Source organism: Fonsecaea nubica, assembly GCF_001646965.1.
Source record: "Fonsecaea nubica strain CBS 269.64 chromosome Unknown Scaff10, whole genome shotgun sequence".
In the NCBI taxonomy this organism is placed as follows: Eukaryota; Fungi; Ascomycota; class Eurotiomycetes; order Chaetothyriales; family Herpotrichiellaceae; genus Fonsecaea; species Fonsecaea nubica.
Window position 1 is genome coordinate 152,251 of NW_019173683.1, and position 23,313 is coordinate 175,563.

Genomic DNA, 23,313 nt, shown 5'->3' on the forward strand with positions numbered 1-23,313 from the left:
CTTGGACGCGGATATGGAGCCCTTCCGGGCCATGGTCGTTTTTGGGCTCTTGCGAACAAGCAGCAAGATTTGTGCAAGCCGCTGCCTTGAGATTCATAATCTTGACGAGAACTACATTTTCATTGGGTTCGCTCCTCTTATGGCACGTATCCTCCAATTTGGGGGTGTTTTGACTGCTGCACTGGAGCACATTAACCCCAAGTCAGAGCCTCTGCTGAAATTAGAACTTAGTAGATGATGCCACATCCCGAGCTGCTACGCCGGCTGGTATTGTAGAGCCTCTGCTTCGCATTAGAGCAAGCAGGCAACGGGATAGAAAACAAGTGGACTGACAGGAGGTTCATTTGTGCAGTGAGACTCGAGAAGAAAGTGTCACCGTAGGGTTTGGTAGAGGCTGGTAGTGGCTGATGCCTTCTGTGCGAGGAGTTTGAGCCTCGTCTTTGTCGGCTTGTGTATTGTGAGGGTCTTTGTCAATGCCTTACAAGGAGCGGTTGAATGAAAATTTTCAACATCTTTGTTCAGGCGAGTGCTATGCGTCCATTGTTCTGCTCAGGATTGACACAGCACCTCACCTGTATTTGGCCCCAGGAGGTTCCCAGAAGACGACTGTGCTTGTCAAGGATGGGTCCAAGGCGCATAACATCCACATCTGAGCTTGTCTAAGGATGTATGTGCCCCAGGAGGCCGTGGTAGAGAAACAAAATCTCTCTGTAGACGAGGAGTCCGCGACGCGAAAGGGTGCGGTCTCTTTGTTTAATGCCTTAGAGCACTCCACAAATAAATATTGAAAACCCGTGAAAGCCTTGCCGTTCACAAAGTCAAGACAAACAACATTGTCAAGCTGACTTACCTCGACGACAAAGTCCTTTGTGCAAGTCCTCACTGTAAATAGCCGCAGTGTCCATCAGCAATCACACCAGTCTACCACCAAGCTTGTTCAGAATGACGGGAGCCAGAGAGCTACCAGTCATTATCGTCACCCCCCCTCCAGAGGACGGGCCGACGTCAACCGTCAGCATCCTGACGACACGGCACTGGGGGCTCTGGGCCAAGGGAGCCCTGCGTAAGTTGGACCGAACAAACGCAGAGGGGCAGAATTACTTGACCGAGGCCGACGACGACACCGAGCTGGTCGACTTGTTGCCAGTGCGAGAGCCAACTGCAGGTCAGTTATCTACCAACCCAACTGATATGCATTTCACTGAAGGAAGACATAGACAAGTTGAAGCCCACAATCGACATGTTGCAGCGACTCCTGCTAACAGACAAAACGCCAACAAAAGCCACCAAGACACAAACAAGCCAGGACATGGAACTGAAGAAGCTGCGGACAAGCAATTCGTCAACATCGGCGTCAGCGCGGCAGTCACAGAATCAGACAGACTGATATTCTGCAAGGGGCATTTGGCGGTCTTGGAATCAATAAAGTTTCGCGGCGAGATGATGCGGGCATTTGAGCATGAGTGCAAGGTGCCCTGGTTCAATGCAGTCGAGTTTGAAGACGACCCTATCCCACTTCTTCCACCGACAAAGCATATTCGAACGAAAGCATTGGAGCTATTGAAGGATTTCACCGAGAATCCAGTTCAACATATCGAAGACCTCCTTGAATCAGGAGGACAACACGATGCAGAAATTGGTGGTAGGCCCCTGTTTGAGGCTGTTGTGCTGGATGACTGGAAAGAAGAGAGCTGTCAGACATGGGAGAGGATATACGAAGAGGGAGACCAAGAGGAGTCGGATGATGGAAGTTGGACTCTGCGCTGTTGATCAGCTAGGATGGGGAGGTATCCTGGAGGTAGAGCCTCAGTTGTATGGATAGGAATATGGATCAAGTGAACAGTTGACTTTTGTGGTTTTCTGGTGAAGTGAAAGTGACTTGACTTGGTCCCTGCGTCCAAATGCACGATTGCGTCATTAATCGGACGCGTCGAGTCGCGTATTTTCGTGTTTCATTCTCATTGTTCATCCTCTCGAGTCCCCAACAGCATTGACACACAGTCAATTACAGGTCAGAATGGCACCCTCTGCAGTGGAATCGGACAAACAGTCTCCTCCCGGTGACTCACTGGGCTTTCTGCGTGAAAATGCCAATGTCCTGAAGACCCAAACCAATGGAACCGCAACAATTCCATCTCCCGAACCAGCGGACCAATCTGTCCCAGCAAGGACAACAGGCCATGAAGAACATCAATACCTCAATCTAATACGAGAGATCCTGTGCCGTGGCGAACATCGACCGGACCGAACAGGAACAGGAACTCTCTCACTCTTTGCTCCTCCTCAACTCCGTTTCAGCCTCTCACAACCCGCCCCAACCTCACCGACCGCGGACAGAATCCCCATCCTCCCTCTCCTCACCACTAAACGTGTCTTTCTACGTGCCGTTACGACCGAGTTGTTGTGGTTTGTATCAGGCTGCACAACATCGAAACCTCTCTCTGACGCAGGCATCCACATTTGGGACGGCAATGGCTCGCGGGAATTTCTCGACAAGTTGGGATTCGTTGATCGCGAGGAAGGAGACCTCGGCCCTGTCTACGGATTTCAATGGCGGCACTTTGGTGCAGCATACGAGGACTGCCATGCTGACTACTCGGGCAAAGGAGTGGACCAGATCAAAGAGGTGGTGCGAAAATTGAAGACCAACCCATACGACAGGCGGATTATCCTGAGCGCGTGGAATGTAGCCGATTTGTCTAAGATGGCATTGCCGCCGTGCCACATGTTTGCGCAGTTCTACGTCAGTTACCCTGACGCACCGCGAGGGGAAGCAGCTCTCAAGTCGCTCAGCAATCCTTCAGACGAGACCAACAGTGCGAAGCAGAAGTCAAAGGGACATCTATCTTGTGTCCTATACCAGCGCTCCTGTGACATGGGACTCGGGGTCCCCTTCAACATTGCCTCATACGCTCTACTAACGCACATGCTAGCTCACGCGTGCGATCTTGTGCCGGGAGAGCTGATCCATACCATGGGCGATGCGCATGTGTATCTTGATCATATCGACGCTTTGAGAGAACAGTTACTACGTGAGCCACGTGAGTTCCCGACACTCAACATCAAACGGGACGATAGGGGAAGCGGTAACATGGACGGCTGGAAAGTCGAAGAGTTGGAAGTTGTAGGTTATAAACCACATGGAGGGATAAAGATGAAGATGAGTGTATGATTACGACGAAATGGGTACGGGAGTTGGGGGTATGTTCAACATATGTTGTAAAGAAACTTCGAGGAGGCCCAGTATTATTATGTATTGTGATCAAAGTTGGCTAGATGTCCTGCTATGCATCGTCTAGACACCAGACTCTTGTTAATTCTTTCCCTGGATCCTCGATCCAACTAGATTTTCGCTCATTATGCCATGACCTGCGTGTGGCTGAATCGCTCGTCATGCCCATCCATATCCCAGTGAACGCCGTCGCTATGCGCATTATAAGATGGATTTCAAAGCGGTGGAAATATGGCTTGCTGTATCAATTCACTTCGCACTTTCCTTGGGACCAACACCTCTCAGCAAAACCACGGTGTTCCCCGTCGCCAGACAGGCCCCGATCTTTTCGCTGAACTCCAACAGCCGCCCGCCTTCGACATGGTACACCCGTAACCGCTGCTCCTCGGTCTCGACGCGGTTGTTCACGTTGGCGACCTGCAGCCTCTTGGCCGCATCGTCCAGCATCCTGCCGATCGACCAGTCGGGCGAGAAGAAGAGGTCGGCCTTGGGCAGCTTGGCCGTGGTCGAGGCGGCCTCGGCCTCGACGTGGAGGTAGACGCGCTTCTCGGGCGGGAGCTTGTCGTCGCCCTTGGCGTTCTTTTTCAGGGCGTTGAGCGCGGCCACCTGCGCGGCCTTGCTCGTCGGGCCGGGCTTCGGCGTCAACGCCTCCTGCCGCTCCTTGCCCCAGGTCTTGAGGCGTCCGAACCCGATCCGCAGCTTCTCCTTGTTCGACTGCATTGCGATCTCGATCGGCCGTGCTCCCAGCGGGGTGAGGTTCTTACAGTCGTGGTCCTCGCGGAACCGGTGTTTGAGGCAGTACGTCCGGTTGCACTGCGGACAGTGCACGCCCAGGTTTTGGGACGTGTTGACAAACGTCTTGCACGTCGTCTCGGCGCATTGTGTGGCGTTGACGTGGTTTGGTTTACCCTGCCTTCCTCCAGTTGTGGTGGTGCCGCCTGTTTTCCCGATGCTGTTCAGCCGTCTGTTTCTTGCCCATTCGCCCGCCCGCGGACACTTGTGGGCGGTCTCGCTGCGGTGGTCGAGACAGTAGGTGTGGTGGCATGAGTCGCACCGGAAGGGGAGGAAGTCGAGTTGGTGGCAGTAGGCGAATTCGCAGTGGGCGCCGATGGCTTCGACGTCTTTGTCCATGGCGGTATAGGATGACTCTGGGGGGTTTGTTGAGGCAGACATTGTGAGAGGCGGCGACGAAACCGTATATAGAGACGATACTATGACTAATCTGTAATGGAGGCTTTCACGGTGTTCCCTTGCCACTGCGGCAGGCGGAGGGGGAACTCGTCACGGACGCAGAGGATGAGGCTGATAATCTGGGAGGTGGATGAGGCTGGAAGATTCGGGACGCTGCAGAATTCCCCGCGCCGAGGCTGAGTTCAGCCTTGCCTCCGCATTTGTCAGCCTCGTGGCGAATATGCTTTGTTCGTTCTTGCAGCGACCTCTGATCCTTATACTCACCTTACTTGCAGTATGATCATTCCAATCATTATCCAAGATGATTCTCTCTCGTTCCCAAAGGATACCACTGCGTGTCAATGTATATATCATGCCCTATAAGTGTGTGCCTGCTTGAGCCGACTCTAAGTCTCGATTTAGGGCTCAGTCCCACAGCAAGACCGCCTTGACAGTGTCACCACTGAGTACATCGCGGGCAGCCTTCTCGATATCCTTGGCGCTATATGTCTTGATGAGTTGGTCATAGGGAAACAGCCCTTCGTAGTGTGCGGCCAAAAGTCTAGGTAGAAACTCTGGAGGATAGCAGTCTCCCTGATTGCAGCCAATGTAGGTACAGCCCGCATTCACCATTTCGAAAACGTTCAACGACGGTTCTGCCAACAGCTTGGGGGAGAATTTTCGTCAGCTTGTGCAATGAATGGAGAGGAAGTCCAGGGACACACATCTTCGACACCCACTGTCACCACCTTCCCCTTTCTTGCAGCACTGTGCACCAGTTCCTGGATCACCTGGGGCTTTCCTGTGGTGTCTATTGCACCGTCCACACCTCGCCCGTTTGTGATATCCCAGAGGACTTTCATGAGCTCGGGTCGTACTTGGGAATTGACGCCGTGGGTTGCGCCAAATGAGCGAGCCAGCTCTAACCTCGCAGGGACGATGTCCACGGCGATGATCTTCCTGGGCGGCGTCTTGAGCATCTTCAATGCCATGATTGCGGACAAGCCCACGGCTCCGACACCTACAACCGCAACTGTCAGGTCCGAAGTTGGATCGAGCACGTTCAACATTGCTAGTCACGTTAGTCGGTCATCACTGGGCATAGACATGTCGAAGAAGCTAACCTCCAGCGCCCGTCATGACTCCGCAACCTAGAGCCGCGGCCATCTCAAAGGACAAGCCTCTGTCAACTTTCACGAGTCCACTCTGAGAGACCAGGATGTGTCTTGCGAAGCTGCTCTGTCCGAAGAAATGACTCGTGATGGGTCTCCCAGTACTCAGGCTTGAAAAGACTTTTGATCCGTCCAGCCGTCCAATTCCGAGGTTGTACTGAAACCACAGATCGCAGTACGATGTTTGCTTTCGCAGACAGTACTTGCACTCCCCACAAGAGCTGAAGACGACCGTGACGTGATCCCCTTTCACGAATCTCGTAACATTGGATCCTGTGCGCTCAACGACACCTGCACCCTCGTGGCCCAGGACGGCTGGAAACAGCTCCGGCATGGTCTTCTCCTTTGAGAAATTGAGGTCTGTGCGACATACGCCGGTGGCCTTGATGCGGACGAGAACCTCATCTGGCCGGAGGTTATCGTGGAGCTCGAGCTGTTGGTACTGGAAGGGTGCCCCGGGTTTAGACACCACGATGGCGTCGGTGATCATGTCAACGTTGGATATTTGGAAAAATCCCCAATGTCGGTTGGCCCTTGTTACCTCGCACCTGTGCAGCTGGTCAAGTCATTTACATGCAACCTCTGACCACCCAGGTTGTTTGAGGAATGCTTCTTGCCTGTTTCGAAGTGAGTTTGTCTCAAGTGGCACAGCCGGATCCACGCGTTGGAGAGCACAAGTTTGTAGAAAAGTATAGTTGTATACAAGTAGACATGTGGACCAGCAATTCAGAGGTTTTGTTTGCTGGTGGCGTGCGGGGATCGAGTCGAACCACATGCGCCACAAGTCATGCAATCATACATGCACGACGCAGCTTTCAACTCGACTCAGCACCCAACAATGGCTGAAGCTGTGAACTCTGGAGTAGGACTCTGTGGTAGTTTTGGCTGATATTGGCTGACGCTTCAAGTTGAGTGCGTAACGGCAGGCTACAGCCCAAATCCGCATATTCCTGTCGAGATATTAATGACCATCCTTCGCCAACACCTGATTCTGTCGGTGATAGACAAGCACTGCTATCAGTGTCACCCTAATTTATTGCTTTGTGTAAGAGCCAGAGAAGCTGACTGAGCGGGTACCATCAATGTGATGGCCCCGGCTATTCTCCTTCACGATCCTGACTTTCCACACACCAACAATCGCTCTTCCATCAATGAATGAACCCCCAATTCTGACCTTCGTGCGAAACTTGCCACAGCTTACAGACCTCCCAGTATAACTCTTCTTCACCTCACGATCATCACCCATGGATCAGTCACCGAGGTCACCTTTGCAGAAGTCTTCTGTCGATCGTGGGCGCGGCCTGGTGTGCCCAACATGAAGTGCACCTCTCCTACGTGTCCATCTCCACAATACCCTGCATTTCTCAGTGCCGACCTCAAGGCTGTTACAAGGAATCGTCTCATGCCCCCGAGCGCGCTGTACCTATTCGATCAACCCGAGCAAGCAAAGGAGAGATCTAGGGATGTGCTATGCGGGTGGATAAGCTGGCGAGGATTGAAAGAGCAGGGCCTGCCTATCTTTTGACAGTCGGTCAGATCAGAGGTTGGAAAGGAGAAATGAACGGGTCCGATGCCGAATACTGTCGGAATTTTGGGAACATCGGAATGCTGGGAAGAGGAACTGCACCAGGTAAATGTTACTCTCCCTCCTAAAACTCGGCCTATCGACTTCAATGTCTCCCCGAAGCCGTGCGGCTGAGACTGAGTGAGCCTTGCCTAGGCAACACAGATTTTACTACAAGCGAATCCCAAACAGACCCGAAGGTTTCGGCCGACGTGCGACCCCAGCACAGCCACAGCTTGCTTCCCCTCGCATCCGTTCACCAACATCGTCACTGGCCAGATCAATAGAGTTGGTGCCTGAGGACCCTAGAACGTTTTAAGGCCTGATGGTGCCAACTGCTCCGGACCATGTGGCGGTGCCTGACACCTTGGACTGACCTAGAACACAAAACATCTCATCCGCGCATAAGGCGCTTGACCACATGCAGATGATTCTGCGGGAGCACAGGGATCTCGAACCGGGAAAAATGCGTGTGCCTAATCTATTCGATCATTGAAGAGCATGTGGTATCCCTCTTTCCCTGCCTTGACTTCGGTCATGGTAGAGATTAATGTCATGTGTTTATCTACTCCTATCTGCTGACTGATTTTCGATACTGTATTCCTACATATCACATAAGGATTGTAATCCGGGCGTCCTAGCATCGCAGAAAAGCCATATCACACCACTTGGAGCTGCGGCTGGACTACGGCTATTGTTTGTTACTTGTCCATCTTACGCATTGACCTCTTCTCCACGTTATTCTCAATTCTGTATAATTCTGTTGTTTCTGGAAAACCAAAATGTCTTCATCGGAGAAAAGAAGCCTGCAAAACACCGTCGTGGTGGACTCATCAACACCGATCGATCTGCCGCCCTCATACGAACACACCGTCCTGCCTAGCACTAACCCTTGGACTGACAGCCCGTCATCACAGAGTCAAGTGCCTCAACGGACTTCGACACCTCTCCCTGTCCCCTCACAAAACCCGCTCGTGGCCCTGTCCCGGCTGAAGACAGTGTCGTTTGCAAAATACCGGGTCCGCGACTCCAAGCTCTCCGAGGACCAGACCGTCACCACGACCACCAACCCGGAATTGACATCCAGTTCGACTTCGTCATCGACCTCACGACAGCAGCAAAGGACACTCCTCAAGTTCATCCGCGAGCAGGCATGTCTGCCGCCGAAGCCCATCATGGTGATCCGAGGGACGCACGGGAATGGCATTACCGTGGTGGATTTCGATCTAAAGCTGAACTTGACGACCATGTTGGACTTGGACTGGGGAGGAACCGAGAGCGGCGGGGGCCGGGTCAAAGTTAAGCGGTACCAGCATGGCTCGTCGAATGGGTCGCCAAAGCAGATGACGAGGGAGGAGATGAACATGTCTCCCTTGGAATTGTGGACGAAGAAGTTTTGTGAGGACAAGGCTGAGAACCGAAGGTGAGTTGGCCGCTGTTGGATCTGCGTCGATTCCTCATACTGCCTCATGCCCAAGCCCATGTCGGATTGTGTTCTGCTCAGACCTCCAATATTCGCCTTACTACACCCTCCACTACTCGACTCATTATGTTACTACTTGTCTCCTTTTCAGCTTTATCAGGCTCCTCTTCCACCCCAGTAATCAACAGCCAAGGACCACCGCATATTTCCTTGATTTTCCAGCCTCTTTATCTCCCGTAACGAATAACTAACCACATATCTCGCCATCTAGCTTCGCGCTGCACCGCTCGACACCAAACCTCCCGATCGCTCTGCTCGAGGGCTACGCCCGGAATCTCCTAGCCACAGTCAAGTACCGGGGCAAACTACACGTGGAGTTCCCAATCCAGTACTCAGACGTGGTGATCCAGCGCAAATCGAGCAACTGGTTCACCAACATGCTCCGGCTGTATCCGACTAAGAAGTACGAGGTCGTCGAGGTGGAGTGGCCCGTCATCGGTACCGTCGCGGACGACCACGGCGGCGGCCAAGGAGACTCGGATGAAACAGCTGCAGCAAGAGGGTCGAACGCTCCGTCATCGTCGCCACCACCGTCCTCTAGACCGGCATACCAGCGCACAGGGACCGGAGGTGGTACGACAGCCGCAGAACCCACCTCTTCAGCATCCTCCACCTCATCCTCGTCCTCACCTCACCCAACCGGCAGCGGACCCGGAGAAGGCAGCGACCGGACGGGCCTCCCGTCGCTCGTCGCGCAGGAATGGTGGCGGGAGTGGCAGTTCGCGATCCGGAACGCCGTGCTGTCGGGCCGCAAGGGTTGGGTCACGGTGGAAGACTGGATGGAGGCCAAGATGGGGATGAGGGAGAAGGAGAGGGCGAGGGAGTGGGGAGTTGATCACGAATAATGACCATACCCTCTCTCTTCTCCATTCAGCCTTTACCCCTTTAGTTATTATTGCGCATTCTAGTTTTTTTTGTTATTCCAAGGACGGACTACCAATCCGGATGGATGAATGTGACGTGACGGACATGACGGATACGGCCCAAAAATGTCACCCTATCTATATCTATGTGCAACAACGAACCACAAAATACCTACCCGCAGGAGGGCAGTGGACCAAAACCCCGAAGGTTTTAACGGATTGATGGAATTCCCCCTTTTCTTTTCTATACCCCCATGAGCGACCACGCAAGCAAGCAAGCAAGCAAGCAAGCAAGCAAGCGAGTTCTCTCTTTCCGCATCACCCCTTTGGTCCATCTTAGTTTTCATTTCTATGTTCCCCCCATGTGTGTATTGGTTGAAGACTTGGATTGAGAGGATATACGTATGTATGGCACACACAATGGTTACAGGGATTTTGCATATATTCTACAGGGAGATATATGTGACAGATGGACAGCGCTATGGAATGAATTGATGAATTGATTGAATGAATATATCGATGAATGACCGAGACTCCTCCATTTCCCACGGCACGGATTGGACTTGATATCTCGACCGGTAACTAACCGGGCACGTAACTGATTGATTGATTGATTGATTGGTACGATACCTGGCCTCTCGCTATCCCCCGCAAAAGGCTGAGGTGGCCACAAGTCCACGAGTCCACGACCCTGTATAGATACAGTGATCGATGAACCGGGGGAATATGATATGCCGCCCGTCTGTGCTTTGGTCTACTCGGCAACGTTTGCGTGTTTGTGGTTATTCTTCGTATTGAGCGGGGTTCAGGAAGGGAGTAAAGACAAAAGAGTCAGTAGATGGCAGGAGAACGGTGGGACAGGACATGCATGATATGGGATGGAATGGTATGTTATTCCTCTGCTATGAAGCTTGAGGTTTATTGACACCAGCTATTTCTCTTGCTCTGCTACTGCTTTAGTCCTTGCTCACGCCCGCGCTCATGCCTACGCTCACGCTCATGTTCTGCTCGCTCCGGCTCCAGTTCTCGCTCCAGCTCCAGCTCTCGTTCCAGTTCCAGGTCCAGCTTCAGTTGTGTTTCCAGTTCCAGCTGTTCTTTTCCGATATGCCCTCCTCTCCAATATCTGGGGCCACAGCTCTTTACATATCGCCGCCGATACCTAGGGTACATCGATCCATCTCCGTCTCTTCACAAGCCACAAGCCCAATTCGTAGACAGAGCGGAGAGTTCCCAAGGTGCTCAGGACATGTTTTGCAGCGGAATGATTTGTTACATGGATGACGATGATGATGGCAAACATGGCTCGTTTTTTTCTGGTGGCGGTACATTTGTCTTCCCAACTGACCAGCCAGGCCAACCGCACAAACGACGAACCAACCAACCAACAAGCCGAGTCATCAAGAATCCTGGGTAATGAGTAACGGGTATCCTGCCGATATTTGATGTTTTTTTGTCATGCTCGTTGTTGAGTGTTTGTTGTTGTTGTTTACACGATGGGAAGCTCTGGCAAGGACTCGTCCGAGTCGTTCTGCTCGTCGTCCGCGTCCGCAGCAGCAGCAGGGGGCGGCGTGCCGTCGTCGTCACTGCCACCACGTTCTAGTGGCGGGCGGGTGGAAAATCCGAAAGCCAGGGCGATTCTCTTGTACCACTCATCGTCCGACGGGTAGTCGGGGTCCCTCGGAGGTTTTCCCAGCATCTTCGCCAGCCAGAGCCGGCTGGAAGCATCCATTTCAAGCGCGTCGGTCACATCGTCCGGTTTAAAGCTCTCCACCACGGTCTTGAGACCTCCTCTCGCCTTGGTCATCGCGTTGAACTCTTCTGCGGTCATGGTCTTTGTGACTCCTCCAAGTCCTTCCGTCTGGACTTTCAAACAACAGGCGTCGAGGTCCAGGATCGGCGACATTCGGTACTGATTGTTTCCGTGGTCAAGTACGATCCAAGCCATGTTGAAGGTGTGTTTTGGCTTCTCTGCCTCTCCCTCGACAGGGCGGGGATAAATGACTGGAGCGACTGGAGCCGGAAGACCAGAGTCGGGAGCCGGAGTCGCCCCAAAGCTCTGGGCAATGTCTGCTGCGACGACTCTGCTGAACCACCTCGTCCCCTCCAAAGCCGTCTGGGGCAGTTCTTCGCACTTGTTGAACATGTATTTCTCGCGGTTGAGTAGCACGAGCTTCCTGGCCTCCTCGCTCTCGATGATGATGAGTGGCTTTTTTCTCTTGACGCAAAAGTCTCTGGCGTATGCGGTGCCGAAAAGGGTGCATCTCAACCAGCCCGCGTCGACGACCCGTTCGGCGTCTGGCCCGCCTTGATCCGCTTTGAAATCGGCGCCAGTTACAGAGTATGGGTGGTAAAACTCCTCAGCACACATGGGGCATCGCAGCGAATGGCCACGGACGGTACCGAGCTGTTGTTTAATCCAGTCCAGAAGGCAGGTCACCGGCCAGCTGTTCCTACAACTGTTGTTTCTGCCAACATGGGTGAGGACCTCGACGTTGGGTCCCACGGGTCCACGACACCAGATGCAAGTTTCGTGATCTCGGGGACCGCGCCCGCGCCCTCGTTCCCAGCCAGACTGGTACAGGGCAAGCAGACGAACGAGGTTGTTTCTATCAGTCATGTCGACATCAGGGTGGATTGTTTCTGGGTCCAGTTCCAGGCAAAAGGCAGTGGAAGTCATGATCCCGTCGTCGTCCTCTTTGGCCGGCGTGGCTGGTGACTCAGACTCAGTCGTGCTTGAATTTCCGTCGTCGGCCTGGATCTGAGATTCGGAATCTGGTGCTGCAGACAGTGACAAGGTGTTGAGAGACTTGGTACCGTCGCTATCCTGGGATGTTGCCAGCGACTCCTCCTTGGGAACGCCTTGTGCGTCGGCCATGGCTGTGAATGGGCTGTCAGGATCTTCACTCGCCATGAGAATGAGGAGAAGAGAAAGAAAAGAATGAATGAAGGATCTGGGGGCGCGGTTTTGTTTGCTGTTCAGTCCTGAAGAATCCCCAGCCGCGCCGTGGTTGAGGCTAAAGAGGGGCACAGCCGCGCATACAAATTCAAGGCCGGACATTTGCAATATAAACCAGGCGTGCGCGGAACCTCTTCAAGCCCTGCAATTTGGTTGGATCACAGCCCTGGAAACATGACAAGTCTGATTTGGTTCGTTTTTCTTGTTTGGATACTAGAATTCTCTGTGTTTGTCGTTCGTGGCCAAGAGAAACCACGACGCAACCATGGCGCTGGGTCCGCAGCCCAGGACAACGAGGCAAATGCTATACTTCCACGATCACGATGTGAGGTGGGTATCAAGTTCCTCCATAAACGAATGCTTCTTTCTCTCCCCTTGCTTATCTGGGAAACGCCGCTGACCCATGGTCTTATTAAAAGACATGGTAGAGCCAGACCGCTGAAATTACTGCGTCGAGTTTAGGGCATGCTGTCCCAACCAAGCCCAGCCTCCAACCTGAAATGCGGATCAAGACCAGACTCCGATTGTCCCATCATTCATCTAGGACATGAGACAATGAGCAAGCGACCATCATAAGAGAGTGTTGTCCAACGCCTGTCCCGTGCAATGGATGGCAGACCGAGCGCTGAACTGCTCTTCGAAGTGCAATCTTGTCAACCTTTGCTTTATTGATCGTCCAGAAGAGGTGCCCGTTCTCGATCCTCACTGACAATCACACCTTCATGTCGAGCGCTTCGATCTGCTCCAAAGAGTTTGGGAGCACCCACTGCCAGGGACAGGACGAACAGGATGCCAGCGATGATAAAAGCAAAGATCCACTGGAAAGCTACGACCTTGGTTGCAAGTTGGCCCAGAGCCAGTGCTGTTTAAGTCAAGTTAGCAAGAAGGATCCAAAAGACAGCACGGTTCAGCTCACATAAGGCGAGAATCGTCAACTCAAACCCCATGGTATAGTCCTTGAAGACTGCAAGGAAGAAGGCACCCAGCATGAGAATGCCCCAAATAAAGATATTGGCGACAATCCGTGCAGGCAACCTGGTAGCGCCGGGAATCATCACCGCACCATTCCAGAAAATTGCGACATAGTTCCAGGCTAATGGAGCGGATACGATGGGGATGTGAATGATCAAGGGGGTGGTGGGATGGCCAAAGTAAAGAGCTGTCAAGTTGAACAGGTTCACGATGAGGAGGAGTTCGCCCTGCCAGAAATACGACCGAACCCAAAGCAGGATGAAGCCAAAGGACAAAAGATTGTGCTGGCCGATCATGTTAGTAAAGCTGTGTCTACTCCAATGTTCAAAGCCGTACCAGGATGAAATGCGAGCCCACATTGGCAGCATTAGTCACGTAGCTCTTCTCTGCACTCCAAAGAAATCGCACATAGTGCGCCTGCAAGATGAGGACAACGACCCAATAGATGCTTGTTAGCACCGAGTTGACGCTGAACCCTGTCGGATGGCGATTGTTCTGCCCCCATATTGTGTGACAATGTCTGTGATGTTTGCAGTCGGTAGGACGCTCAAAGGTATAGACTGCCCCAAATATGACGAGCAAGAGCCAGCTGGCTATCGTGAGGACCTTGTAGGCAATGAGATTCTTTTGGGTAAACTCTTCGCGCTTTGCGAAAGGATTGTCTACAAGCATGTGTTAGCAGAAATGGTTGAGAGAAAGTTCGCAGATTGAGCAGTTCCATACAGTCTATGAGAGCCATCTCGAGTGCCTATAGCCGAGTGGGAAGATTGGAATGGTTTATTTCTGCAACAGCTGTCTCCAGAAAGCAACCAGGCACAGCGATTGTTTACGGAAAGGGGATTGAGAAAATGAGGGATAGTATTGCAAAGGAAGATGAACTTGAGCAGGCAGGGTCAATCCAACAGCAACGGCGGTAATACCCGGCCCCTGCTTCTCCAAGCTGTCCTCGTGATCGACCTGGGCACGCCGGGGTCTTAGCAGTGCAACGATAGTCTGAAGCAGGGAGAACAAGAAGTAGAATAGGGGATTGATTTGCATGCGGGAAAACGACTCCAGCCATTCATCCGTTGTCGAGCTCGAACAAGAATCGTGGGGAAATGACGTCAAGAGAATAGGCCGCCACCACCGCCCTTGGTGCCCTCACGTGCTAGCCAAATCCCCTCATGCATTCCCTCTGATAACACTTTCACATGCGTGGTACGGTGGCCGGACATGGTAGGGCAGGTAACAAAGACATGATCACTAGACCACGCCTTGTTGCTTAGACACAAGCAGACACAGATTAGGCCGCAAGGCTGGAAAAAGCATTATGCAATATCTCACATTATTCAGATATTGGCTACCAGCAAATAGTGGGTATATGTGTCTGACAGATCACCGCCTGCTCAGAACTTGGCCATAGCGGCCTCATATGCAAACCCCAGCGTCATCTTCGCATGTTGAAGCATGTGGTCAAAACTCAGGTACTTAATGAGATCGTCCGTGGTGTGGATTTTCTTATCCGAATATTCAAAATCCGACTCGATCACAAACGCCGAGGGATAGCCGTATTTGCTGGCTGAAGCATGGTCGGAACAGGCATATCCACATTTGGTCAATGTGTAGGGGATATCACAGTAGACGGTGATAATGCCTTCGACGAATTTTGTCAATGCTGGGTCCACAAAGTCCGTAATCACTCCGACCGATTCAGGTTTGCCATGTGCGAGGGTCTGCTCGATGTACCCTGTCATGTCTTGCTGAATCATGGCCTTGATGTCCCTGCCTTCTTCAGAGTAGGACTTGAAAATCGCCTGGCTCCCAAGGAGGCCACCTTCCTCGGCCGAATACCAGTGGAACTCGATTGTATTCTCACTAGAGCCGTTCACGATCTTGTCCGACTGCAACAGGGCCGTCATAGCCTCGAGGATGGTCACCGTCCCACTGCCATCATCATCGGCACCGGGTGCACGGAGGTAGGGAAAGAACATATTGACACTGTCCAGATGTGCACCAATCACAATCGTGTGGTTTGTTCGTCCGGGGAATCGAGCAATGATACTTGACTGTCCCCAGGAATGCGGGAACAAGTCAAGGGAAGCGCTGTAATTGAATGCGCCGGATGCTTCGATGACTTCCTTGATTTGGTCATGCAACCACAAAGCGGCATCAATGCCTGTCTGGCTCCTGTAATAGCGCGTGTGGAATGATGTGAGACCTTCCAGGTGCTTGCGCATATTGTCCTTGTCTAACGTCTTCGTCAAGGCCTTGACCTCGTCCATGTGCTTCGGTTTCGAGGGATAGACGATCGCAGCCGACCGGGATACCTCTGTGTACGGATATGTGTCTTTTGTTTCGGTGATGTCCATAAATTTGACTCCATTCTGTTGCCCTCTGAATTAGCAGTGTTCCATGTGCGGATAAAGCGAATGGTGTAGCACATACTCTCATAAGCTCCCATTTTTCATCCTCTTCAACCCATCTCGTTTCTCCTGGACTCAATTCAATCAAGAACAGTTCCTCAGTCGATAACTGGTCATCTTGAGGAATTATTGCATGTTGAGAATGAGTCTCGACTGATCGTGCGAAAGCGGAAGCGGCTAGCGACGTGACCAGGAGCTGGAGGGACCTCATATTAATCAGTATGTCGAAGGTCGAGGAAAAGAACGTGTGAATCAAGAGCCCGAGTGGAATTCAACAGGCTATAGGCAGGCTCTGTAATCGGTACTTGGTGTATTCCCTTGAATCGCCCTATGCGGATGCAGGACGGATGTTGAATTGCATCTGGGTTGGAGACGCAGGCACCAGGGACTCGCCATCAGCTTGTTGAGCTTCCCCAGCGCCCGCCCCCTCCCCCCCACTTCAGCAGGGCAGCAGCCCCTTTAGGTGACTTGCCTTGACTGTGCTTGTATGGTCCTCATGCCCAACTTGGATCGCCTACTTAGAGCACTTCAGATCCGCCGCTACCTAGGAATGCATCGCACTTTTTGGCCAAAGCAGATAATACTAAGAGTCATTGTGATACATACGTAGATTTTGTCATTGCTCACTATGGACTATCAAGCTTAGTATTATATCCACGCAGCTTCCGTCCATCGTTGACTCATGTTCAGTCAATCCTGCCGGCACGATGTTTAGGGCTTCTTCGTCATTCGTCCGCAGCCGAGGGGCCATGACTCCCACTAATAAATGTGCGAACTTGCAGGTCTCCAACTGCGGGCGGGAGTGCAGGTCATCTCTATCTTAGGGGCAGCTTCAACCGCACGTCCTTAACAACTTCATCTTTCGCATCCTATCAATTTACTTCTTCCACAGACCTTTCTTCATCTCCACGATTGTGGTGCGTTTGCTCCGCTGTCAGCTTTTGGTTGTTCGTCCTGCTCGTTTCTTTTGCCACTGTCTTGCAGACCTGACGCGGTATCAATCAGTTATCATCAACTATCATGACTGTCGTTCCGATAATGGCTGCACCTGAGGCATTCGCACCGATGATTCCTCAAAGCACCGAAGAAGTGACTGCTCGGATGAATAAAGTATCTGTTGATACTTTGTCGACAACTGAGCGTGCTCACGTTGCTACCAATGCGGTTCGGATCACCCTTCCGACTGACGCCACCACGAGAGCAGCGAGCATCACTAAGTCAGGACTTTACGCCGATCGCAAGCTTGTCCGTCGCGACAGTTTGGAACGTCGCGAAGCCTTTCTCAAGGGCAAGGAGGGGTCACGACAGCGACGCCGATGGGAAAATGGTATTCCTACACCTACCCAGAGATGACTGCATGAAGACTGAAGAAAGTTTTAACGCATAGATCGCCTACTGTCAAACCCTTGGGCTGTTCCTCCCCTACCTTCTGACTGGGAAATCCGTCCCACCTACCCTCGAAGAACCGTGCCCTACTATCTCGCTCCGCTATGGGATGCTGCCGAGTTTCAACGGGCCGTCGAGTCCAAGCTCAAGGGCCGCCGGGAGAGCACGCGAAATCAGGGGAAACGCGTCCAGAACACTGGCATGAGTCCCATGGAAGAAGCAGCGACCAGCATACCCAAGGAAGTACGAGCCAAACTCAAACGCGCCAAAGCCGCCAAGGGATTGCTCCAGGATTTGGAGGAAACGGTCCGAGCTTTCGTGCGCAAGTGGAACGAGAGAGAAATTCGTCTGAGGAGAGATGGTCTGCATGATATTCCTCTGACGAGCGACAGCGAGGACGAGGAGATCGTCTTTATTGGTCGAAATGGAGCCATGCACGAATCAACCAACAAAGAGCAGAGAGATAAGGATGATATGGCGTGGGACGAGGACGAAACAATTGGCACGGAAAAAATGGTCTTTGAGGGTCTGGATAAAGACAAGGGCGCCGCCTTCGCGAGATGGCTGGTCCATTGCGTGGGCAGCTACTATGGGTTGCGAACATGGAGTGTGACACGAGACATCGAGGGTGGAGAAAAGAGAAGGCAAGCCTATGTCGGCGTAGACAGCCGGGCGAGAGGATTCCTGGGCCGAGGCGTCGAGGTTGGTCGCGATATCGAACTTCCACGCCCACTGTGGGGGATGGTGTGATGCTGATCCGACCCTTTGCGCGGACTTCGGCTGGAATTTTCGTCGAAGTTTGGTGATCTGTATACAAGTGCGACTACTTTTCTGCCGTGAGTCTCTGGCCGTGGAAAATCATACAGTCCAATTGGCCGATTGTAGACCATTAGACAATTAAATTGCAACAGCAATTTCGTGATTCGTCCATCGCCCATGTTTCCAGAACTCTCGTTCATGGGACATCTCACGCTATAGCTGTACTTGTGTGCTGATCAAGCCTCCTGCGAGCAGGACCCTGCAGACCTAGGCTGTTGCACTGGCATGGAGTAAAAGTCGTGAGAATATCTGGTGGTGGAGATCGTCCGGGCCACGCAGCCAAAAAGCAGCCCGGCTCCTCGTACAACAGCGTATCGCAGCGAATAGAAGGAATTCTCGACGGTCACTGATAAAGCAAAGCAGAAGTAATTTCCGAGCCAATGGAACACCCCAAGTTCATCTCCCAGAAGCAAAATCCGTGACGTCTGCGTTGATGTCGACGGGAATGGATGTAAGACGGAGAGAGAGAAAAAAACACAGGTAGAGTATCACCAGCGGCACGACTCGGGGAGATGTACGAGCTAGATGGAGAGCAGGTAGCATTTGATCGACAGGAGCGAGTCTGTGAAAGGTGGGGGTGGGAACTGTACCTCGTACTAGTAGCGATGTCTACAAGTCGTGAGAGGCTGTGCAAATGGGACGTATTCGTTGTACGGACGTGTGCTCGAAAGGCGCATGGCGAATGGCGAATGGCGAATTTAGGAATATGACAGTGACAGCGGGTTGACTTGCGCGGCAGACGACCATTGTAGCAGTCATCCTACGCTGAGGCGTCCTGGGACAAAAACGGCCTGCGATAACGGGGGGTAACTGGATATGGCGCCACGCAGAACCGAGGATGGGGATCTCAAGTTACCCCGTTCCAGACCCGGCCTAAGCTGCAAAGCTCATGCGAACACCCCCAGCATGAAGCTCACAGTTCGCATTGGAGTGCAGGCGGTAGTCCATAGGGGAGCTGGTGCCCGCAGATTTTTCAGAGATCGGGTTTCAAGAGCTCTGAGCAACCACAAACCTCCTTGGCCGATGCTCCGAAACAGCTGTGTACACAGTAGTCAGGTACATGCGAACGTTTAGGGTATCCAAACAACATTACAAGCACAAGGAAAAGCAAAAGTTGGGCATGAACCGTCTCTCATCGCCGGCGGTTTGCGGGTCGAGCCGTTGCTAGTCGTGGCTGATCCCAGGCGATGCTACCTGGCAAATCTCTCGATTTGGCATTGGTTGCATGACTTTTGTCCAGATTCGTCCTAAAATGCCTCACACCCGATGATTATGATCTTGTTGCCTGACTCAGATTCGTTATAACCGCACGTGCTCGCAATGGAGGGCTGAGGGGAACTTCTTGTTAGAGCTCTAATGCTCCAAGATGCATGATGACCGACCCAGTGCTTGAAAATGAAGCGAAACAATGGCTGCCCAAATGATGGTATTATTATCGGCAGGACAAAAATATGGAGACACTTCACCTGCAGCACTGGAGACGAACCCAAGGCATTTCTTTTGGTGGTACAGAGGCGCAAGGTACAGCATCCGGCAGGGAACACATGTTCATGGGTACTCATTGAGCTCCGAGGGCAGTCCAGAAAAGGCACGGGCATTGCAGACCAGCCAAGATCAAAGCAACGTATCGAAACGGCCGACAGGTGACATGGCCAGTCTCAGTACCAATGAAGTGGTGCCACATATTGCCGCAAACTAACAAAGGAGCCAGGAGTTTGTAAGAGCTTCGGCACAGGTTGAATTAAGGCATTCCGCTAATCCTATTACAGTCTAGCGGCTTCGGCCCACTCCCGCCAGACCCGACCATCGGATTTTTCACTTTTTCTGTTTGACGTGGCCCTCGACTTTGCACAGCCTGCGCCGTCACCTGTTTGACACCACGAAGCCATCGGTCTGACAGAAAGGGCAGACCCCATTTGCACGGGGAAATCCCCGTCATCTCGTCACCTGGCGATATTCACTGCCCCCGTCTGACAGGCAATATGCTCGATATTTTCCGCTGTCTGTCGCGGTCCACATGGGTGTCCATTTTTTGCCATCTCCACCACGAGAACCATTGTTCATCCAACCATCCTTCAACATGCCCGTGGTGGCCGTGGCCCTGTTCTCCGTTGAACAACTTTCTCGCCACCATTGGCATTGCACTGTTTTTATCCGCCTTCGGCCTGCCGTTTGCCTCCCACGCCACGGACGGCCATGTTGGCGCGACCCTGAATGGGTCTTGTCCGGGCCACTGTTACCCCCATACTTGCACAGTCGATGGAGGCTGTTCGCTAAGCAGGATCACTAAGATACCTCAGCTGAAGATTCACATCTCAGCAAAATCCGGATGTAAAGTGATGCCGCAAGAAAACTGGTAACCTACGGCAGGTCCCGGCCACACCCGCCATCTTGCTCTGCTGGCTTGTTCTCCCCTCCGTCCTCACGAATCCCCCATAGGGCATGTACGACTGCTGCCGCGCCATCACCTGCGCCTGTCCTTCCTCGTGCAAGATGGCTAGAGGAGGTTGACATCGCCCTTGTCGCCCTGTGGAGTGACCTGGTCACTGAAGTCTGTTTGCTTTTGATTCTCGTCACCAATGAGCGTAACCGTCTCGCTTCTTTTTGATATGCCGTCGACTTCGCTATCTTGAGTCTTTCTTTATGCCGTGGCTTCATTACTCTACAACCCTTCAGACATTTCTCTTTATCATCAAAGACTAGAATTTGCTCTCCTATTCCCTTACAGATCAACACCGCTGTCAAACTTCACAACTTCTTTCGAGCATAGCACATCTTTTCAACACTATGGCCCGACGTACCCAAGCTCGGACTTGGTCGAAAGGATCTGCTACTTCTATGAGCTCCACCTCGACCCGCAGCGACCTGTCCAGCCATTCCAGCCTCTCCAGCTACACTCAATATACCACTCAAACCTCTTGTAGCGACAGCAAGCCCATCGTCAAGCATCACCACAACTATGAGGAGCGTGAGATTGTTGACGGGCATATGAGCCCTTCTCACGAATATGAACAAGACCCTCGAGCATCAACCGAGACATATACATCCACAATCGCGTCTGACGATGATGACAATGATTCATCGAGACCTCCCAGCTTATGTCCCTTGATGAGACATATATGCTACAAGCCTGATGCGATCCCAACCACGCCTGTTGAATTCGGAGAGCTGTTTCCTTCCACGAGAAGAATCCTCATTCAACACGACGACACCACCCCCGATGGAAATCTGAATCTCCGCATTGATACAGAGTTGGCCATCTCCAGAGGACACAAGTTGAAGTTGACTCTGTTCCATCTTCGCATGTACGATCTTGCCGAACGCCAGTTCTCACTTCGTCGATATCAGCGGCAGTCGGGTCGAGAAGTCTGCAACTCGAAGCGGAAGTATCTGAAGCCGGTCGCCCAGAAGTCATCATCTCCGTCATCCTCAACTCGGCGGCGCTCATTTACCTCGACCCTCGCCAAGATCAACCTCAGAACACTGAAGAGCAAGCCTCGGCCGAAGCCGGTTCAAGAGATCCGAGACGAGGAGTCGGACGACGATTTCAGTTCCTTTGCCGCACAAGTCGACGTCAAGGCCACTATTCCCACAGACACTATCAGACTCGAGTTTTCGAATTACGCTCAGGTCGACCTAGAGCGGAGTAAGACAGGAGATGGCAAGTATGAGTTTGAGTATTGGGGTGAGCGGTATTCTTGGAGGCGGAATATCTATCGGGATGAGTCCGAATTGGTCTTCTCTTTTGAGCTGATCAAGTCATCTTCAGGGGTTTGCATTGCTCATATCACTCCGGACAAGCTGTCACAAAGACAAAGCCGGCAAGAAGCGGTGCTGGGTGGTTGGATTCCACCGTGCAGTTTGCGGCTGACGGAGAAGGACATCTCGAATGACTTGGGAGACGTGATTATGGCAACCGGACTCATGTCTCTGGTGGATGACTGCATCAGGAGACACTGGGATGAGCCACACCGCTCTTGATCCAGGAATGGTTGACCAGTCTCGGACGGCACTTTATTGACTTGTTCTCCTCCTCTCATCTCGATCTTTTCTTCGGTCTGAACACAAACACGGGACTGGATTTCCCCTTGCGGCGGTGTTACACAGAGCTACTGGCGGTGTAGAATACATCGCGACGACGAAATGGAAAGGACGTGGACGATGGACTGTCGAGACGTTGTCATTGTCGAATCCGTCACATTTCTTGTACAGAATTTGCATTGGGCTAAGTTGTGGCCGAGGGTTGACTAAGGCAATCATGTCTGGACAACCGCGGGCAGGTCAGCGCTGGAAACAACGCTTGGACGACGGAAATCAGGAGGTACAGGACACGACATAGCCTGAATGGATGGATCCATTCTGCATGACTCGTGTTCCACAAGATGAATAGCCGTTGGAAATGTATAGCTAAACCGATGCCATGGTATAGTTGTCCACGCTTTCGTGGGACGAAGCTGTACAAATAAAAAGCACAGTTACTTTTATTGAGACATGACAAGTCATTTACTAGAGACTGACTGGGTATCTGGGTATGGTACTAGGTATTTAGGCGGTTGTATGTACTTCCTCGTATGGAGTATTCGACCTGAACAAACTTGTATAAGACCAGTCTAAGCCATATTGGAAATTAGTGTCTTGGCTTCCGTCATTCGCTGCTGTGATTGGCTCCTCTACCCCTGCTGACCAAATGGCCTTCCACGTCCGTTGTCCTCATTTGCGCCCACTCTGTTTTTTGTTCCTCTTCTGCATCAGCTCCAACCATTATGCCTCCATCATCCTAGACAAGATGCTACTGCTGCACAGCTCTCAAAACTCTTGCCACGCTTTGACGGCTCAATGCCGCGTTACTTTCTATTGAACACCACTGCTTACTGTCTGCCTAAGCTTCCCCAATGTTCCCTTGTCAGTTAAGGTCTCAGAGGCAGGGATCTCGCCTCCCTTTTCTTCAGACTTTTTTGGCCCTCATGCGTACCCCCGGCCTTTGCTTTGGCCCGAAACGACTGGATACCTCAGAATCAGGTTCTTTGTACTCCGGGGTTGTTACTAGGGATCGTGTTACTCTCCCACCGACTAATTAATCCTCATTATCAAATCGTTACCCGCATCCTCGCCTCTCACCTTCTGTCTGGCTTGTCCTCTAGGAAATGTACCCATAGACCTCCATCCTCCGCCACTATACCCAATCTCACAGAGCAGGCACTCGTCATTCTCGGGCGGCAGTTCGGTTCAATGCGAGACGTGGATCGATCTCATGCGTGCTCTGACACACACACACACACACACACACACACACA

General features: G+C 52.2%; 10 protein-coding genes across 10 annotated transcripts; 5 read left to right on the forward strand and 5 right to left on the reverse strand.

Annotated features, from left to right (window-relative positions):
- Positions 1–942: 942 nt before the first annotated feature.
- AYO20_02338 (hypothetical protein) lies at positions 943–1,770 on the forward strand (the record flags this gene model as incomplete). Its single annotated transcript, XM_022640642.1, has 1 exon — positions 943–1,770. One exon carries the CDS (start codon positions 943–945, stop codon positions 1,768–1,770), a length of 828 nt encoding a protein of 275 aa, XP_022503291.1.
- A 247-nt stretch (positions 1,771–2,017) lies between these two features.
- AYO20_02339 (thymidylate synthase) lies at positions 2,018–3,172 on the forward strand (the record flags this gene model as incomplete). Its single annotated transcript, XM_022640643.1, has 1 exon — positions 2,018–3,172. The coding sequence occupies one exon, from the start codon at positions 2,018–2,020 to the stop codon at positions 3,170–3,172; it is 1,155 nt and encodes a 384-aa protein (XP_022503292.1).
- A 309-nt stretch (positions 3,173–3,481) lies between these two features.
- AYO20_02340 (hypothetical protein) lies at positions 3,482–4,405 on the reverse strand (the record flags this gene model as incomplete). The annotated part of the gene is made up of 1 exon (XM_022640644.1): positions 3,482–4,405. One exon carries the CDS (start codon positions 4,403–4,405, stop codon positions 3,482–3,484), a length of 924 nt encoding a protein of 307 aa, XP_022503293.1.
- A 423-nt stretch (positions 4,406–4,828) lies between these two features.
- AYO20_02341 (hypothetical protein) lies at positions 4,829–6,064 on the reverse strand (the record flags this gene model as incomplete). The annotated part of the gene is made up of 3 exons (XM_022640645.1): positions 4,829–5,068; positions 5,128–5,474; positions 5,527–6,064. The coding sequence occupies 3 exons, from the start codon at positions 6,062–6,064 to the stop codon at positions 4,829–4,831; spliced, it is 1,125 nt and encodes a 374-aa protein (XP_022503294.1).
- Positions 6,065–7,920: 1,856 nt separating this feature from the next.
- On the forward strand, positions 7,921–9,466 carry AYO20_02342 (hypothetical protein; the record flags this gene model as incomplete). Its single annotated transcript, XM_022640646.1, has 2 exons — positions 7,921–8,561; positions 8,833–9,466. 2 exons carry the CDS (start codon positions 7,921–7,923, stop codon positions 9,464–9,466), a joined length of 1,275 nt encoding a protein of 424 aa, XP_022503295.1.
- Positions 9,467–10,970: 1,504 nt separating this feature from the next.
- Positions 10,971–12,359, reverse strand: AYO20_02343 (hypothetical protein; the record flags this gene model as incomplete). Its single annotated transcript, XM_022640647.1, has 1 exon — positions 10,971–12,359. One exon carries the CDS (start codon positions 12,357–12,359, stop codon positions 10,971–10,973), a length of 1,389 nt encoding a protein of 462 aa, XP_022503296.1.
- A 746-nt stretch (positions 12,360–13,105) lies between these two features.
- AYO20_02344 (hypothetical protein) lies at positions 13,106–14,151 on the reverse strand (the record flags this gene model as incomplete). The annotated part of the gene is made up of 4 exons (XM_022640648.1): positions 13,106–13,302; positions 13,357–13,696; positions 13,749–14,074; positions 14,136–14,151. The coding sequence occupies 4 exons, from the start codon at positions 14,149–14,151 to the stop codon at positions 13,106–13,108; spliced, it is 879 nt and encodes a 292-aa protein (XP_022503297.1).
- Positions 14,152–14,797: 646 nt separating this feature from the next.
- On the reverse strand, positions 14,798–16,025 carry AYO20_02345 (hypothetical protein; the record flags this gene model as incomplete). Its single annotated transcript, XM_022640649.1, has 2 exons — positions 14,798–15,775; positions 15,837–16,025. The coding sequence occupies 2 exons, from the start codon at positions 16,023–16,025 to the stop codon at positions 14,798–14,800; spliced, it is 1,167 nt and encodes a 388-aa protein (XP_022503298.1).
- An 827-nt stretch (positions 16,026–16,852) lies between these two features.
- AYO20_02346 (hypothetical protein) lies at positions 16,853–17,950 on the forward strand (the record flags this gene model as incomplete). Its single annotated transcript, XM_022640650.1, has 2 exons — positions 16,853–17,141; positions 17,202–17,950. The coding sequence occupies 2 exons, from the start codon at positions 16,853–16,855 to the stop codon at positions 17,948–17,950; spliced, it is 1,038 nt and encodes a 345-aa protein (XP_022503299.1).
- A 2,856-nt stretch (positions 17,951–20,806) lies between these two features.
- On the forward strand, positions 20,807–22,000 carry AYO20_02347 (hypothetical protein; the record flags this gene model as incomplete). The annotated part of the gene is made up of 1 exon (XM_022640651.1): positions 20,807–22,000. The coding sequence occupies one exon, from the start codon at positions 20,807–20,809 to the stop codon at positions 21,998–22,000; it is 1,194 nt and encodes a 397-aa protein (XP_022503300.1).
- Between the last annotated feature and the right edge of the window lie 1,313 nt (positions 22,001–23,313).